At 41.3% G+C, this 15,724-nt stretch overlaps 1 protein-coding gene across 12 annotated transcripts in view; it reads left to right on the top strand.

The window, feature by feature from the left end:
* wnk1b (WNK lysine deficient protein kinase 1b) overlaps positions 1–15,724 on the top strand; it is a 90,476-nt gene that overhangs the window by 26,235 nt on the left and 48,517 nt on the right. For all 12 annotated transcript variants that reach the window (XM_056366988.1, XM_056366993.1, XM_056366992.1 and 9 more), the window contains exon 3: positions 12,964–13,136. In XM_056366988.1, the coding sequence (XP_056222963.1) occupies positions 12,964–13,136 (173 nt within the window). The remainder of the gene's footprint in view (positions 1–12,963; positions 13,137–15,724) is intronic.

Consider the following 15,724-nt stretch of genomic DNA (forward strand, 5'->3'; position numbering starts at 1 on the left):
TTAATGTGTGTGTGTGCACTTTTGCCTTTGTGTGTTTTGTACAGTGTGTGGATTTTTTGCAAGTGTGTGTGCACATGGATCCTTAAAGATGTGTGTGTCTGTGTGTGTGGACAAAGCCTGGCTATTGTAGTAGTCTTTGTAAAGCTAATTGTAGCCAGATGTACTTTGCGATTAATTATAGTGTTTCCTTTCAGAGGCGACAGAGCTGTACATTATTGTAATTATCTTGCTTCTCTCCTTATAAGAAAGTCTGCCAACCATTACACCAAAGCAGAGGCAGGTGAAATAACAAAGGCACTTGTTTCTTAAGTTTTGAGTCCAAAATTGGTCACAGTTTGAACTCTGGTCAACCCGATTGAAAAAAGTGGTTAGAACAGTTTGCATTAAGGTAACTTTGAAGCCTGTAGTCAGAAGGTGAAATGTTATGTGTGTTTACATGTCCACTCCTGGATACTGTGTGTCTCAAAACAATATGCAACATGAATAAAGAACAAATTCTAAGATGAGCTCAGTGAATTCACAAACTTCACTTAATTCTTAAATCTAGGCTACTTAAAAAAGCAGATGACTGTTTGAGGGGAGTGGGTCTGGAGGCCTGGTGGAGGAAACCAGGAGTCCTATAATGAGGACAAACCTTTGTAACTTAAAAAAAGAAGTTAATTTTGTGCCTTTCATGTTTTAAACGAGTGATTTTGGCCATCACTTTATGAATAAACTTTTTAACTTCTTCCTTTATGAAAGTGTCTTTGTTAAAAGTTTTAATCTGGGCCCGTGGTTATCAGGGTATAATAGCTTGCTCGGGAAAAGGTTGTTACATTGTGTGTGAATTAGTGTAGTAGTCTCATCAGTGAGGCCTCATTGTCATTATTACACTTATCTTTCCTGAGAATGAGACTCATTACAAAGTTATACAATTCTGCTTTTGTGTCAATTGACAGTTCATTATCTGTGCTTTCTTCCCTCCCACCTCCTCTCACATAAGCCCCCACCCCCCCATCTCCAGTCCTCTCCTCCTCAAATCACATCTTCCAACATGTCCTCTCTTACCTCCCCTCTCCCTACTTCTGATCAGCCATTAACATCTGTCACCCTCCTATGTTCCTCTCATCTTCCTCTCCTCATCTCTTCTTCTGCTATACTCCCATCTGTCCTCCTCCCTCCTATTTATACTTTCCTAACATATTTCCCCATTTCCCTCACTTTCATCCTCTCCTCCTGCTGGTCTTGAACCTCACTTCACTCATTTCCTGTCTCTACTACACCATTTGCTCCCCTCTTCTCTTACTTATTCATTCACAGAACACCTTTCCAAGGTTTTGGATAAAATTTCAATCCAGCAAAAGAAAATCTAAACTGGGGTGACTGGCTTTTCATCCAGCAGCAGCACCATCTCCAGTGTCTCAAACACTGGTTGAGAATTTACTTGTGTTGGTGGTGCTTGCAGTTTAGAGTGTAACCAAGGTTATTTTCTTCAGCTACAATTTACAGATGACCCCTAAACGCCTCACATATAAGCTATTGGTAGATGCCAGCTAACTTGCTGCGCACAGAAGCCTGTAGTTTCCACTCAGTTACTGCAGTGCATGCTCCTGGGCGGGCTTCCCAAGTAAGCCTATGTACGGGAAACGCAGATATCTCTTGGTCTGTGCAGTGTGCTTGTGATGTAGTGATTTTTCTTGACAAAGGCAGTGTGTGTTTAGTTGATGTAAGCGTTAGTCTGACTCAGACCTTGTGACATTGACATCTGTCTCTCAGTGAGGGTATACTGAGACACACAGGCACCTCTGCAGTAACCCTACACGGTGTGTATGTGTGTGTGTGTGTTTGTGTACATGATGTTCTCACAGTTATTGCATCATTGTGTCATATAATCTGACCTCCATTTCTGCCTCCCTTGTCTTTTCTCCTCTCCTCTTTTCTCCTCCCTGTCTCCATCTAAATCTGCTGTAGCTTGCACAGTTGAACTTTAGCTGTCAACAAAACTGTTATCTTGTCTAGTTTGCTGTGAAATGTCATTATTCAAATGAGTATTGCTTTGCCTGTTGGGGTGAGAAAGAGTAATTGCTGTATGGAACATTTCTGCATTGTGTGACATCCTAACAGGAAAGACTTCAGAGGACAAATATGCCCATTTCCTCTTCGTCTAACCTCACTTCCGTCCTCACTTTTGCTCTCACCCCTCCTCCTCACTTCCCACCCTCGTTTTGTCGGTCACGTGTGTGCTCAGTGTCTGCATCTGTATATGCTACATAATTATTTGTACATTTATTGTGTCGTGTTAAGAGGAAAGCGAAATCATTCTGTCATCTATTTCTCTATGCTCTTTTCTGCTTGTGTGCATATTGGAGTATACCCATACCACCATTTGTAATGTTAGAGATGATTTCTAACATTTCTCAGTTTAACATGTCTGCTTCAAATCAAATGTGTGCGCATGTGTGTCTGAGAGAGCGCGATGGAGAAAAGTACAAGAAAAACTAGGCTAATGTCTTGTAACAGTGTGCGCTTTGGCAGTAATGGGCTCTCATCTGGAACAAATTAACCCCAAAACCTGCATGTAACAAAACCACAGACAGACCCACAGAGAAACACACACAAACATGCACACGGCATAAATGCACACCAACACACACACACACACATGTCCGTTTGGCTGCTGGATGTTTCTGGAGCCCATCCAGTTGTGTGTCACAGATTACTTCGGTCTCTGGTGTGCGGCTCTGTTGGTAGCCTGTATCTGTTTAACTTCTCTGGTTACCCTGTCAGAGCTGGAGCCTAAATCAGTTCCTCTCCCTTGTCTCAACTAACCAGCTGCAGAAGAAATATAGGCCACTGAGAGGGAAGGGAAAAGGGTAGGGACATAGACTGGAAGACAGAAGGGGGCATGGAGTTATGAGGGGGAAAAAGAGGGAGGAAAAACGCTTCGTGATTTTGATGTTTTGAAGTTTGATGTTTTGACTTTTGTTTTTCACCCTCTCTTTCAATTCACCTCCTTTTCCACTCATTTCTAGCTGTCCCTCTGTCTCGCTCCCTCTCTCCACTCTCCTTTTCTCTTGACATAAACTAATCCCCCTTTTATGCTTGTCTTTGTGTATTTACGCGCATGTGCATGTTGGTCTGCAGAGTTTGTGTATTCATTTTCATACATTTGTGCATGCGCATCCATGTCTGTGTCTTCATGGTTGCTGTTGAATCTGTTGACAACCTCGGGGGAGGAGTTAGAAACGAGACCACAGCACAAGCATGATCACACGAACACTGACACGCATCACTGACATAGTGTGTAGCATTCTTAGAGTCAGTATTTGTTTGTGCCAAAGCTACACTGTGTATATGTAAACACACAGTTGGTTACTGTCACTAATGTGGTTTTGAGGCTGACAAAGCATAAATATTTAGGGCTTCAGATATTCAAACCACTGTCTTAATTGCTTACTTCTCTCCTCTGTCTGTGACCTAAAAATCTCAGTTCTATGTTAAAACTACAAATGATGCATGTTACTGGGTAAAAAATTGATTGAGACAATTTAGACTGGCGACCTTTCTTGTCTCCATGATCATCGATCAAAATAAAAGTTGCACAAAATTACGTTTTTTAAGTATGAACAAAGTTATGTCTACAATAATTGCCACCTATTGGTATTTTGTGTATTGTAACATGTACATGTTGAGTGCATATTTTAATTTTAATAAAATAGTTTGAAGCTTGTTCATATGCAGACAAGATCCCAAAAAAATGGGGACACAGTCATCAAATCATTGCTTCATAGACAAGTGGTTGAAATGCCTATTATGGCTTTATTAACTTCCTGCTATCAGCTTTCTAACAGGAGAAAAGATGAGTGGACAGAGCACTGTCATAAAAATCATGTTGAAGCTTTTGCCACACTGTCAGTGTAACTTCTATGCTTCATTACAGCATCCATGTTGTTTGCAGCACTACATCAGACACACAGAGTTGCTGCTACGTGATTGGCTGCCTATAGCTGTTGTTGCTCTTTAAAATGAATCCTGAGAAGTGCTAAAGTTCAGATTGGGCGTTAATAGTGGAGGCCTACATTTAATGGAGTGTAAAGGGATAGTCCTCCCAGATTATGTAATCGTTTTATCTGGGACAGCCCTCGTCCTCTCTCTAGCCTTGGCCCTATCCCTCTGTTAGATCATCAGTTACTGTAACAGTGTCAGGACCTCGCTATAAGACGTCATTTACACCCTGTGGAATCCAGGGGGACTTGCTCATAAGTACACAGAAACACACACCACATAGCAACACGCACAGTGTTTCTTGGTAATGAGCCCCTGCCAGTAGTATCTGTTGGTATTTTAGTTGGCTTTAGCAGGGATTTTATCCATGATCCTCCTACAGCATATGGGATGTTTCTTTTTGCTTCAGACCATAAAGACTTGCTCAGTAGTCTCTCATTAGACATGTTACTCATTCAGACACATGGAGAATGGATCATGCCCGTCACATATCAGTATCTCCAGGATCTGTTTGTTTATGAAGTGTTAATAGAGAGGCAGGTGGACGTACGCTATATTAAGGCTGCAACCTTTTGCATCAAAGATACACACACACACACACACACACACACACACACAGTCATAGGAAAAACATGTATACACTTAAAAAGTCTGAAGCTCACATATACTCTTGCACACAGAAGCATTACTGCTTTACACATATTAACTCAAACACATGACTTACACGTTGTAGCAGCACGGTGTGGCCTTCTCTGAAAAAAGGGTCAAATCCTTACAAGTTCAAAGAGCTTTTGGTCCCTTCAAGGCAGACAGGATTGCTGATATATGACAGTCATTAGGTCCGAATGTCTCATGTTTCAAATTAATCTTTGTGATAGTTCAAAGAGCATTTTACTGCCAAATCAATCAAACAAGACAAGCAAAAATTTACATGAAGCAGTTTTACATTTACTTGTTTTTTTAGTATCAATGTTTTAAGAAAACAAACTTTACTTAATATTTTTTCTAGGGATGAGGAATAAGAAGTTTTTTCTTTTTTTAATTTTAGCGATATCCTGTGCCTCCATTCTCCCTTTTTCTCACATATACAAAAACTTTGTGTCTATTTCTGTCCTACATAAACAGATTATAACTGTTAACTACTTATAAATATCTCATGTCATCACAACGAATCCCCTGAACTCTGATTTCAGACTCCTCCAAACCTTCGGTTTAAGATTACCCCTGATAATCTTCCGGTTATATTAATGTAATAATGAAGCTGACGCAAGAAATAAAAAGCCCTCTGATGCAAAACTGTATAAAACCTTGGATTCCTATTTTCTTCACGTGATTTAATTGGATCTTTGTTTCCTGTATGAGTGACAAAGGAGGCCATTGTTTGTTGCTAATCATTTCAATCAAAACCACAATCAATGAATGAATAGAGCTTTATTAGAGCCCTGGATATTGGCACAGATTTTCTCAGCTGATTCAGGATTTGGGTATTACATTGGTATTAGATTATTGTTTTAAGAATAAGATAAAATGTTCAGTATCTTAAAGGTCAGAGGTTCGTAGATATGTTTTAACCAAAGCACTGAATCCTAACAGCTCTGAGTTTTATAAGGTGATATAAATGTTAAAGTTTTTTCTTCAGCTGTCTCTGAACTTCGGAAAGCCTGGTGTGTCACCATATTTTTCTCATTAGCTCCAAATTTGGGGTTATTCCAGGTGTAATGTGATTCTTTGTGCACGGTGTGCTGTTCTGTTAAGGATTATACTTTAGAAGGGAACAACTTTACACCAGAAGTTCCACTCATTATCCTCAGATTTCCTCTCATTACCCTTGGATCAAGATGACTGGATCAAGTGGCTGAACTGTGGGGTGTGATGTGGGAGGGAGGCCATTTTTTAAATGCAACCTGTTTGTATTTTGGGGCCATCCCATGAATGGAAAAGAGGAAAGAAGTGAGTAAAGGATAGGACACGAGAGGAGAGGAGTGAGAAAGAAAGAAAGAAAGAAAGAAAGAAAGAAAGAAAGAAAAAGGAGGAGGAGAGAGGAGCGGTGAGGAGACGGGGAAGCGGAGGGGAGATGAGGCGTGACCAGCAGAGCAGAGGGTGATGGCTGCACTGGCACATGGTGCATCTGTTGGTGGTCGACGGGGATGCTGTGTGTGTGTGTGTGTGTGTGTGTGTGTGTGTGTGTGTGTGTGCAGACACAAGCGCAGAGAGATGAGACAATAGGGTGCACAGTGAGTGGCAGGCAGAGCTGGCACCTATTGTTAACACAAGAGTTCACAGCATGTGTGCACACACACACACACACACACACAAGGCTTGTTATTGAACCCATCCTGATGAATGGGTTTGTTTGTGTGATTTTTTTACAGACAAACTACAAAGAAGAAAAGCGATCAGTATGTCCCTCCTATAGAAGATACCTGATCATACTTTGTGGAACACACAGTTCCTTTCACTGTTCACAAAAAGAAAACCAGAACATGTTAAATCACACAATTAACACATCAACAATCACCATATTTCCAAAGAACAAAGAAGGAAAACCATAATGTTTGGATCTCACCACATTTCCTGCAGATACGATTGATTTTCAGCCACAACTAGGTCAAACTACAGCTCACACACATGTGCACACACATGGCCCTGGTTACTGCAATATGTAGAGTGGTGACTGATGGGAAACCAAAAACCACCTAAAAAGGAGGGAAGAAGGAGGGAGGGTGGGTGGTGATGGAGAAACAAAGGCGGAGTGAGGCAGTCAGACAGAGTAGAAAGAAGGAGAGGGCAAAAAGAAAAAGGAGTGGACTCTCATCTTGGTGTTGCCATTTGTTTCCCTGTTTAAATGATGAGATCAGTCTCTATCGCTTTGTCTCCCATTCTGACTTTTACTGGAACTTATTCATTCACCTTTCAATCATCCTTATTCATAACAGATGCTCTCTCTCTCTCTCTCTCTCTCTCTCTCTCTCTCTCTCTCTCTCTCTCTCTCTCTCTCTATCTCTATCTCTATCTCTCTCTCTCTTTCTCATATATATATATATATGCTGTCTAACCATAACAAGCTGTGGTAGAGGTCTTGGAAATTTTTTGGTTTGTGTGTGTAAGTGAAACAAGTACATATGCGTGTCTTTTTGTGTACATGTTTATTAGATGTGTGTGTGTGTGTGTGTGTGCGCTGCAGGGGGTTTGTGGTTCTTTGCAGGAGAGTGTTTCCAGAGTGTGGGGGGTCTGAGAGACACTTTGGCTACATACTAATGGAGCACACCAGGGCTTTTTTTTTCATGCAATTGCACTTGCGCACACACACAAACACACACACTCACTCAACCCTACCATGAGCCCCTATCTACCACCACTGTGGGTCTTTACTGTATATAGAAACAAATCAGCTCACTCACTGAAACGAAAGGCTTAATGTAATAAAGATTTGCAGGTCCTGATTTTTTTCTCTCTATTACAAATCAACATTCTTGGAAATGTGGGTCAGGACTCGAAGGTTGATCAGAGGAAAATCAAATTAGGTCAACAACACATTCTGGAGAAACTGGGATGAAAAGTTTATAGTTCAATTGGGCTCCCAAAAAGGGTTACGTGATGCTGCCAGTTGTTCTGCTGTGTGTTGGAATAATGATTTTAAGGCAAAGCTACAAGGTCATGATTCGTTTCAGGGAATAAAACTGCACTTTTGTTTGCCGTGCAGTAATTCTCAAATCTTCTGCAGCTAGTCCTACTACTACTCTCCCTCTCATACTCCTAATTGTATTCTTCATGTACAACGTTTATTTTAGGGTGCAGCTGCAGACCTTGGCAGAGTCTGTGTGTTTTCAACATGTGGTTTTAAACTAAATCATCTCTAAATGCTTTCAGCAATAAAAGCTTTTCATAAACAGGCTCCAAGAAATGATTTTCATCAGCATCTTTGACCCAAAGCATACTTTGCTACTTGAGGATGGTCTGCACACAGTTTTCTTAACTTGGTTTTCATTGAGGTCACATGCATGCATGTTGCACACTGTAATATTTGACATATTGCCCTGAGGCGCACAGGGTGAATGGTATCACTGAAGTCCGTAGTAATCAGCTGTTTAACATCGCTGTGCACAATTATGTCTTTAATTTCAAGTAATTAGTTTATAATTGTTAGATTATGTGGTAATAATTTTTTAGGAGAATGACAATTTTCTAAATAGAGCACTATGTTTGATGTAGAAAACACAACGCCAACCATACAGAATAATCTGATCCTCTGATTTTCTGTACTCAATGCTTCATCTGTTGATTGCTGCTCTGCAATCAGCCCTACTGTTCTTATTTTGGAGTGCAGGACTGTATATCTGATGAAGTCCCTCTTTGACCTCTGTGTGCATGGTTATGTTTAATGACTTTTAATTTTGTTCATTTAATCAAAAAATATTTCACCACACAGCTGCCATTGTGGGATTAAAGGTTGTGGGGAGAAACTGCTGCAGATATAAAAGTTGATCCAGTTATATTACTGTAGGTCCGACCATATCTATGACAGCTACAGAGAAGCAGGCAAAGGCGTCTGTTTCAGTAGGTAGGATGTTACTCAGTTTTTGAATACACACAACACAAGCATGTGCATGCTGACAGTCCTGTCATCCTGCAGGTGTTTTCCTGAGAAACAGGAACAGGTTTTGAGGAGAATTCCTAGGAAATACCCAGATCTCAGTTCTCACTATTCAACCCTAATAAACACTTGTCTGGTAGGATCGGGACTCTCTCAGTCCCAGGTAACAGGACTTACTTGAATCTAAAACTTACTTCCTGTTGACACAGTAAAGGTTTCTGATGATTTTGTGAATTCACCCACCAGTGAGTCAGACGGTTTCTTTCCCTTCCTTCAATCATGGGTTTTTTTCTCCCTTCTCTAAAGAAATTAGGTTTCATGTTATGGAAAGCCTGAGAAACGGATCATATGCAATTATTTATCCTATATTTAGACTTCCACTGTCCCCAGGAGAGATTAGGCACTGTGGACAACATCCTGTGAGTTTGGTACCCAGGAACTAGACCATGTCAGTGTGTTTACTGTCTGAATTTTCTGGCACTCGTGGTGTTGTCTTCTGTTGCGACCTCCATCCATCTGGTGCTGGGAGTGCCGCTCACTCTCTGGGGTGCAGCAGACCAGAGCAGATGATCACAGAGTGTTAAAGCACAGTGGGCTGTCCAGACTAGATGAGCTGATCAGAGGGTTTCAGCTTTCAGCCTCTCTGCAGGAAGCTGCATAATGCTTTAACACTGCCAGTTCTGTTTCTGCCCGCCTGTCTGGCTGCCTGTCTGCATGTGGGTGTGTGGATGTGCAGAAATAGGGCAGACAGACTTAGAACTGACTGTCACTTACACATGGATGTATAGGTGGCTGCTTTCAAGTCCTCGGATAGGTGCAAGGGAGATAGTGAGTAAGCAATGCAGGGCTTAGAGTGTGAGAAGTCCTTATGTCGAAAAGAAGTGTGTGTGAGTGTCAGATAAGGAGCTGCAGATTTGAGTGAATAGGCTCGTCTTACTGAGGTGTGTGTTTGTGTGAGCCTGTGTGTATGAGAGAGAGAGAGAGAGGGAGAGAGAGAGAGGGGCTTGGATGGAGAATGAGAGGGTATTTCTGAGTCTGACAAATTCAAGTCTCATGATGTTTTGAAGCTTGGAGCAGAAAAGAAGGGATAAAGAGAGAGAGAAAACAACCACTCAACAAGAAGACTTGGATCAAATTAATGCCTTAAATACCCACATGCTCACAACAGTTGCATTTTTTAGATACACGTCTACCAGATCTACGTTTACTGTATTTGATGAAGAGCATACACTGTGTGTGAGAGAGATGTGTACCCACTTATACTCAGGAATGAAGAAGGAAACATTAATAATGGATTAGGAAGCCCCCCTAGACTTACTGTCTGCTCATGTCTGTGGACACACACACACGCACACACAAGCCCAAACACACTCAGTAAGAGAGCAAGACAGGGGGGAAGAAGTAATCTTCTAGTGTCCTGAGGGAGGTGTCTAACAGTGATATGGGTGGTCAGGGTCTTTTCTAAGTGCTGCTGGGAAATGGAATGTTGGCTTCCAGTCAGTCAGGTGACCTACGACTATTGTCATGTGACCACCGGGGCACGTGATCATAACAGGGAAAAGAAGAGCAGTGAGGGAGAATAGGAGTAAGGGTTAGTGAGCGCATAGCACATGTGGATGTTTCTGTGTGTCGGTCGCTAATGGGCCATCATCAGTGAAAGGGTTGCTGTAGGATAAAGGGATAAGCTGTTACGGGCCCTAAAAACACACACACACACACACACACACTCTATGAACACACTCTACGCACATTAATGCACTCAGAAACATGCTGAAGCTTTCACTCTCTCCCTCTCTCTCTCTCTCTCTCTCTCTCTCTCTCTCTCTCTCTCTCTCTCTTTCTGTGTAAGTCATATGATATAGATGAGGCCCCAGGTTATACAATATGACAATATGAGATCATCACCTCAGAGATTGTCCTAATCTCTGAAGCAGCTCACAAGGTTTTCTAATAGCTTTATAACATTTCAAGAGACTCTCTCACTGCGACCAGGCAGTCTTCAGTGCTGAGTTGTTGTCTGTTGGTACGGTGGGTGGGTTACAAATTCAGGGAGTGTAGCTTTAAACCAGTTGAACGATTGATGGCGACCATTTTCTTCCTCGGATGGTTTGCACTAATGCACTGGATGCATTTGTGTGGGTTTTTTTTTAGTGTAATTCATATTCAAATGAAACACTACAATGCTATAAAAAGGGATGGCAGGGATTCACAACAATTTATCTGTACACTTGAAATATGTTAGAATATTGTTAATTTATTGAATGAAACAATGACACAGTTGAATTGGAGCCGAATTGCTCTTCATTGGATCTCTTTTTAAAACTGGTTGCCATGGTGATAATCCTGATAATGTTGCTGGAGTAGGTGTCTAACCTCTCAACGTCTGATCTTGCATCACCTTAAAAACACTGTTGCTTTGTTAAATGCAACCAAAATTTCTTCATGCTCCATGATCACTCTGTTTCACTTTATTTTGTCACCTACCCACTTAACCTTTGTGTCGGTGCTGCTGCTCTGTCTGTGTTTGTCTGCAGACCAGGCCGTCTGTTCACTTGCCTGTAATTTCATCCTCTAAAAGGGTCATAGACATTATGAAACGTTCTGGATGTGTGTCATGATTTTCATCTCAAAGCACAAATTTCTGTTTGTTCCAGGTTAATTGGAACATCTCCTCCATATTTGTTTTAATCTGTTGTTTTTTTCATGTCTCGTTCACCCTACTTGTAACTGCAGGCTAGCTGTGAAGACTTTGTATTTGGCATGAACAATTTATTAATTTACATTCACAGAGGAAGTCGTGACCATATTTTGGCGGAGTATTGAGGTTTTGTCCTCTTATTTTATCGTTGTCAAGCAGCTCTGATTTCGTTTATTTTTGGTCCACTGACGTGCTGGATGTGTCAGCTACTGTTAGATACAGAGCTGATGAAGAAACTAGAAACATCAATGTGCAAACACATACAGACAAAAGCCAATAAGCTCATACACACACAAATTTTCATAAATTGCCATAGAATATATTCCTTTAAACTCCAACAGAGGTAATTGTTTACTAAAAGCAAAAAAGTAAAACCCACAATATAATAATAATGAATTATTAGATGTGAAAACGAACACACAATACAAGCTAGACATAAATGAATGCAGGCGTTAATGTAAAAATGCGCACACATGCACACACCAACACTTCTTTACAAGATCCAGCCTGCCCACACTGCCCTTTGCATTGGTGTTTATTGACGTATCAGTGGCAGAGCTGGAATGCCCGTTAAACTGTATGTGTGAGTAGATGTGGCAGACTTCTCTACGAAGCTATTCTTGCACAGGATGGAAGAATGTAGACCGTAACTTTCTTGTCTTTGCCTGTTTTGGTCGAGCTCCCACTGGGTGCCCACGACCACCACTAATAAAGACTCAGTTAAAGTTTGGTGTGAAATTTAAAGCAACAAATATATGGACACAAGTAGTTGGAGCCAGTATCTCAGGTTTTGATGTGTGTGTTCCACTGAACAGTGGTGGTGAGGGCTGGCGAGGGATCGTGTCCTTGCTCATATGGAGGGAGGTGGCATCTGAACCGATAGCAATTTATCAATCCTGGTTAAAGTTTTCACTCGCAAGTGGGCAGAAGCAGCTGGAGGCATCATAGCTGATAAGACTATGATTGATTGTTTTGTGGGACATTTTATAGTCCCAACTATTAATCGATTAATCAAAAAATAATCATCAGATCAACTTTTGTTCCACTAGTAGTTTAACTAATTTTGCTTCACATTTATGAGTCCGCCTTGTACACGTGTTTGTCACCAAGGGCCTCACAACAAAATGAAGCAGGTACTGTGCAGATAAAAAGAGGACAGCTGAAAATACAGCCTGAGACTCACGGTAATGGATGTTTGTGGCTGCTTTGAGTTAAGATGAAAAGACAGTCTATCGTTTCATCCCTATCCAAATCCTTCTCTAGAGCTGTGTTTTAATTTAATATGGCAACATTTTCTGACACCTGGTACCTGGTTTCACATTTCACCTGAATTTGTATTTCAATGGCATGTTTAGATGCTGCATCAGTGATAGATATAAGAGATGTTTTGTATCCTGTTGTCAAACCACAGTCGGACTCATGTTTTGTTGGCATTTATTATCTCTCCTCTCCTCCTCTCTCCCTCTGTATTACGTCGTTTTTCTCTCCTTAATTAGCTTTCCTCTCCGCCCCTCAAAACCTCTTCCTGCTTGACTTGATTGTAATCACACTCACTGTAATCATGTTCTACTATTAACACAACATGTTTCGTTTGGGTAAATACTTCTTCCATCCAGTTTTCAGATGAGCAACATTTCCTTAGTGTTGTGGATGTATGACTAATTTTCTCCCTCTGTCCTGTGTCTAGGATCGTAAGCTGTCCAAGTCTGAGCGACAGCGCTTCAAAGAAGAGGCCGGGATGTTAAAGGGTCTCCAGCATCCTAACATTGTCCGCTTCTACGACTCGTGGGAGGGACCATGCAAAGGAAAGAAATGTATTGTTCTGGTCACTGAGCTCATGACATCTGGCACGCTCAAAACGTGAGTACATTAGAGATGACATGAATTTTCCGAGGGGGAAGAAATGTAGCAAACAAAGTGTGGTGTCTTTTCCTTAGTTTCTACCACTTTTACTTCAGCTACTGGATATAATTACATAGTATGACCACACAGATGAGATGAATAAACAGAACGCTATACAGGATGTGACTGGAAGGTGTCACTGCAAACAAAAGATGCTGCGAACAATTGACAAAATTAGCACAATAACAGGATCTGGCTAATAATGATGCTTTCAACTGATTCAAGAAAAAAGAGCTGTTCAAGCTCAACTTGAAAACAAAACAATTATCTGACCACATCTGCGGTGTTGTTGGTGTTTGAGCACAGCACACACACAGTCAATTACACATCACCTATTTCTTCCTTTGCTTTTGAAGAGCACTGTCATTACAGATGATGACTCACCTGAAGTTTTTTTATTTAAAAATGTAAAAATTACACACATAGGCCTGCACTCTCTTCTCTGTCTTCAAATGGTCTTTCAGAGCAGTGACATGAGCACCACATCCCAGCATGATGTCTGTGCCAAGTGCAGCTGTTAGTGGGTCATCTAGTCTTGCATGACTTATTACCGTATGTGTCTATGTGTGTTCTGTACAGTATTTATGGACTGAGTGCCTGTCTACGTGACTTTAGAGTGAAATGATGTCACTGCACAATCACTCTGTACTGTAGCATCAGTTCACCTCCCAGTGTTTAGTATATTTTCATTTGATCTCAGCCTCAAATACAGAGAATAAGTTGGTAAAGCTCAGGAATCATGGGTAGACTCCTCTCTATGTGTGTTACAAACTGTACATCTGTGGTTTGCATGTCAATAACAGGGGCGTCTGTCAGTCTCTCTCATCACTTTGCCCCCCTCTGCTGAACTCACTGTGGAGAATTAATGTGTCTGTGACGGTCATTGTCCATGCCATGACCGCATGCCAGTCTCTCTGCTGTAGAGAATAGATGTGCGACTGTGAATGCGAAAGTGATTGTTGAGCTCCTGAAACAATAAAAGCTTAAATGTGGGGCGAGTGGCACACGGCGTGCCCCATGCAGTGCATCGTGGGACACTGGCCCACCTGCCAGCTGCTGCTTCTGCTGCAGATTCCTCTCATTCCTGACAGAGAAACAGACAGAGGGAGGAACCAAATGAGGCATGTGTGGAGGGATGACCGGACTCATATTTACAGTTAGTTGCAATCAGAGAGGCAGAAAGAGGGAGACAGGAAAAGGCAGAGACAGATAGATACACACATAGACAAATAGATAACTAGAGATCCAGTTTAAAGGCAGCCAGGCAGAGTGCCTGACAAACTAATGAACTACCTGTGACCACAGACTGAGAGAATTAATCCAGCAGCACAGTACTACCAAGGACAGTAGCTCCCTCCAGTGGAAGAGTGAAAAAGCTTCATGAATTTGTTAAGAAATGGAGAAACTGTGCAGACGCTCTCAAACAAATATCTATCCAGCAAGTTGAAGAGTAAAATGAAGTGAGGTTAACAAACCTTTTCCAGCACACTACTGCAATCTCAAACATTTTCGTTTTAACAATTTAAAATTGAGCATAGGATTTAGTTTTAGTTTAGACAGGTTTTTTATTTTTTAACATGATAGAATTTAATATTCAGATGAAAATAAGCAGACAAAGAATCCAAAAGCTAAAGGAAAGCCAGACAAGTGCTCCTGGACTGCAAGTGTGACAACGTTTGAATATTATTTGGATGATAAATCAAAAATGAATGGATTCATTGTATTGCTCAATAGCTCAAGGGAGAATTTGGTCTATAAAATCCATAAAAATGTATATAAAATAACATAAACGGTTCCAGGGGCCTAAGATAGTGTCTTATAATGTGCTGTTTTGTCCAACCAGCAGTCTGTAACCCAAAACTATTCAATTTAAAATCATAGAAGACTAAGAAAACCAGCAATTATTCACTTTTAAAGCCAGTTTCAGTTGTTTTTGACAGACAAGATAACTTTCTGTTAACGCTTTCACCTCAACAAAATAAATGTATGTAAGTTTGTTTGGTGCATGCATGTACATATATGAACAGATTCAAGGCTGCAGAGCGATTTGGCCATCAGCCAGATGAAGACTCAGAAAGGAGCGGATCCCTTGTGCAGTGAAGTGGTGGAAAAAGTATGAGAGATGACAAGAGGGAGGACTGATAGGGAAGGAGGGAGATGGTGAGGATGGAAATACTGGCCAGCGTGGGTTCAAAGTATTAGAGACCCCTTATCTGTGTGTGTCCTTGGGTGTGTGTTTGTGTGTGTGAAACAGAGAAAGAGGCAGAAAGGTGTGTCTGTGTGTGTCTGTGTGTCTGTGTGTGTGTGTGTGTGTGTGTGTGTGTGTGTGTGTGTGTGTGTGTGTGTGTGTGTGTGTGTGTGTGTGTGTGTGTGTGTGTGTGTGTGTGTGTGTGTGTGTGTGTGTGTGTACTGCTGCTGTGGCATTTGTATGTCTGTGTGTTCATGCTTCTGTGTGTATGAATGCTCATCCGCTCATGCGTCTATGTACTGTTCACGTACTGCATACATGTATATCTGCATACATATACATTCTCAAAGTGCAAATC

This window comes from Seriola aureovittata, chromosome 22 (genome assembly GCF_021018895.1).
Source record: "Seriola aureovittata isolate HTS-2021-v1 ecotype China chromosome 22, ASM2101889v1, whole genome shotgun sequence".
Lineage (NCBI taxonomy): Eukaryota > Metazoa > Chordata > Actinopteri > Carangiformes > Carangidae > Seriola > Seriola aureovittata.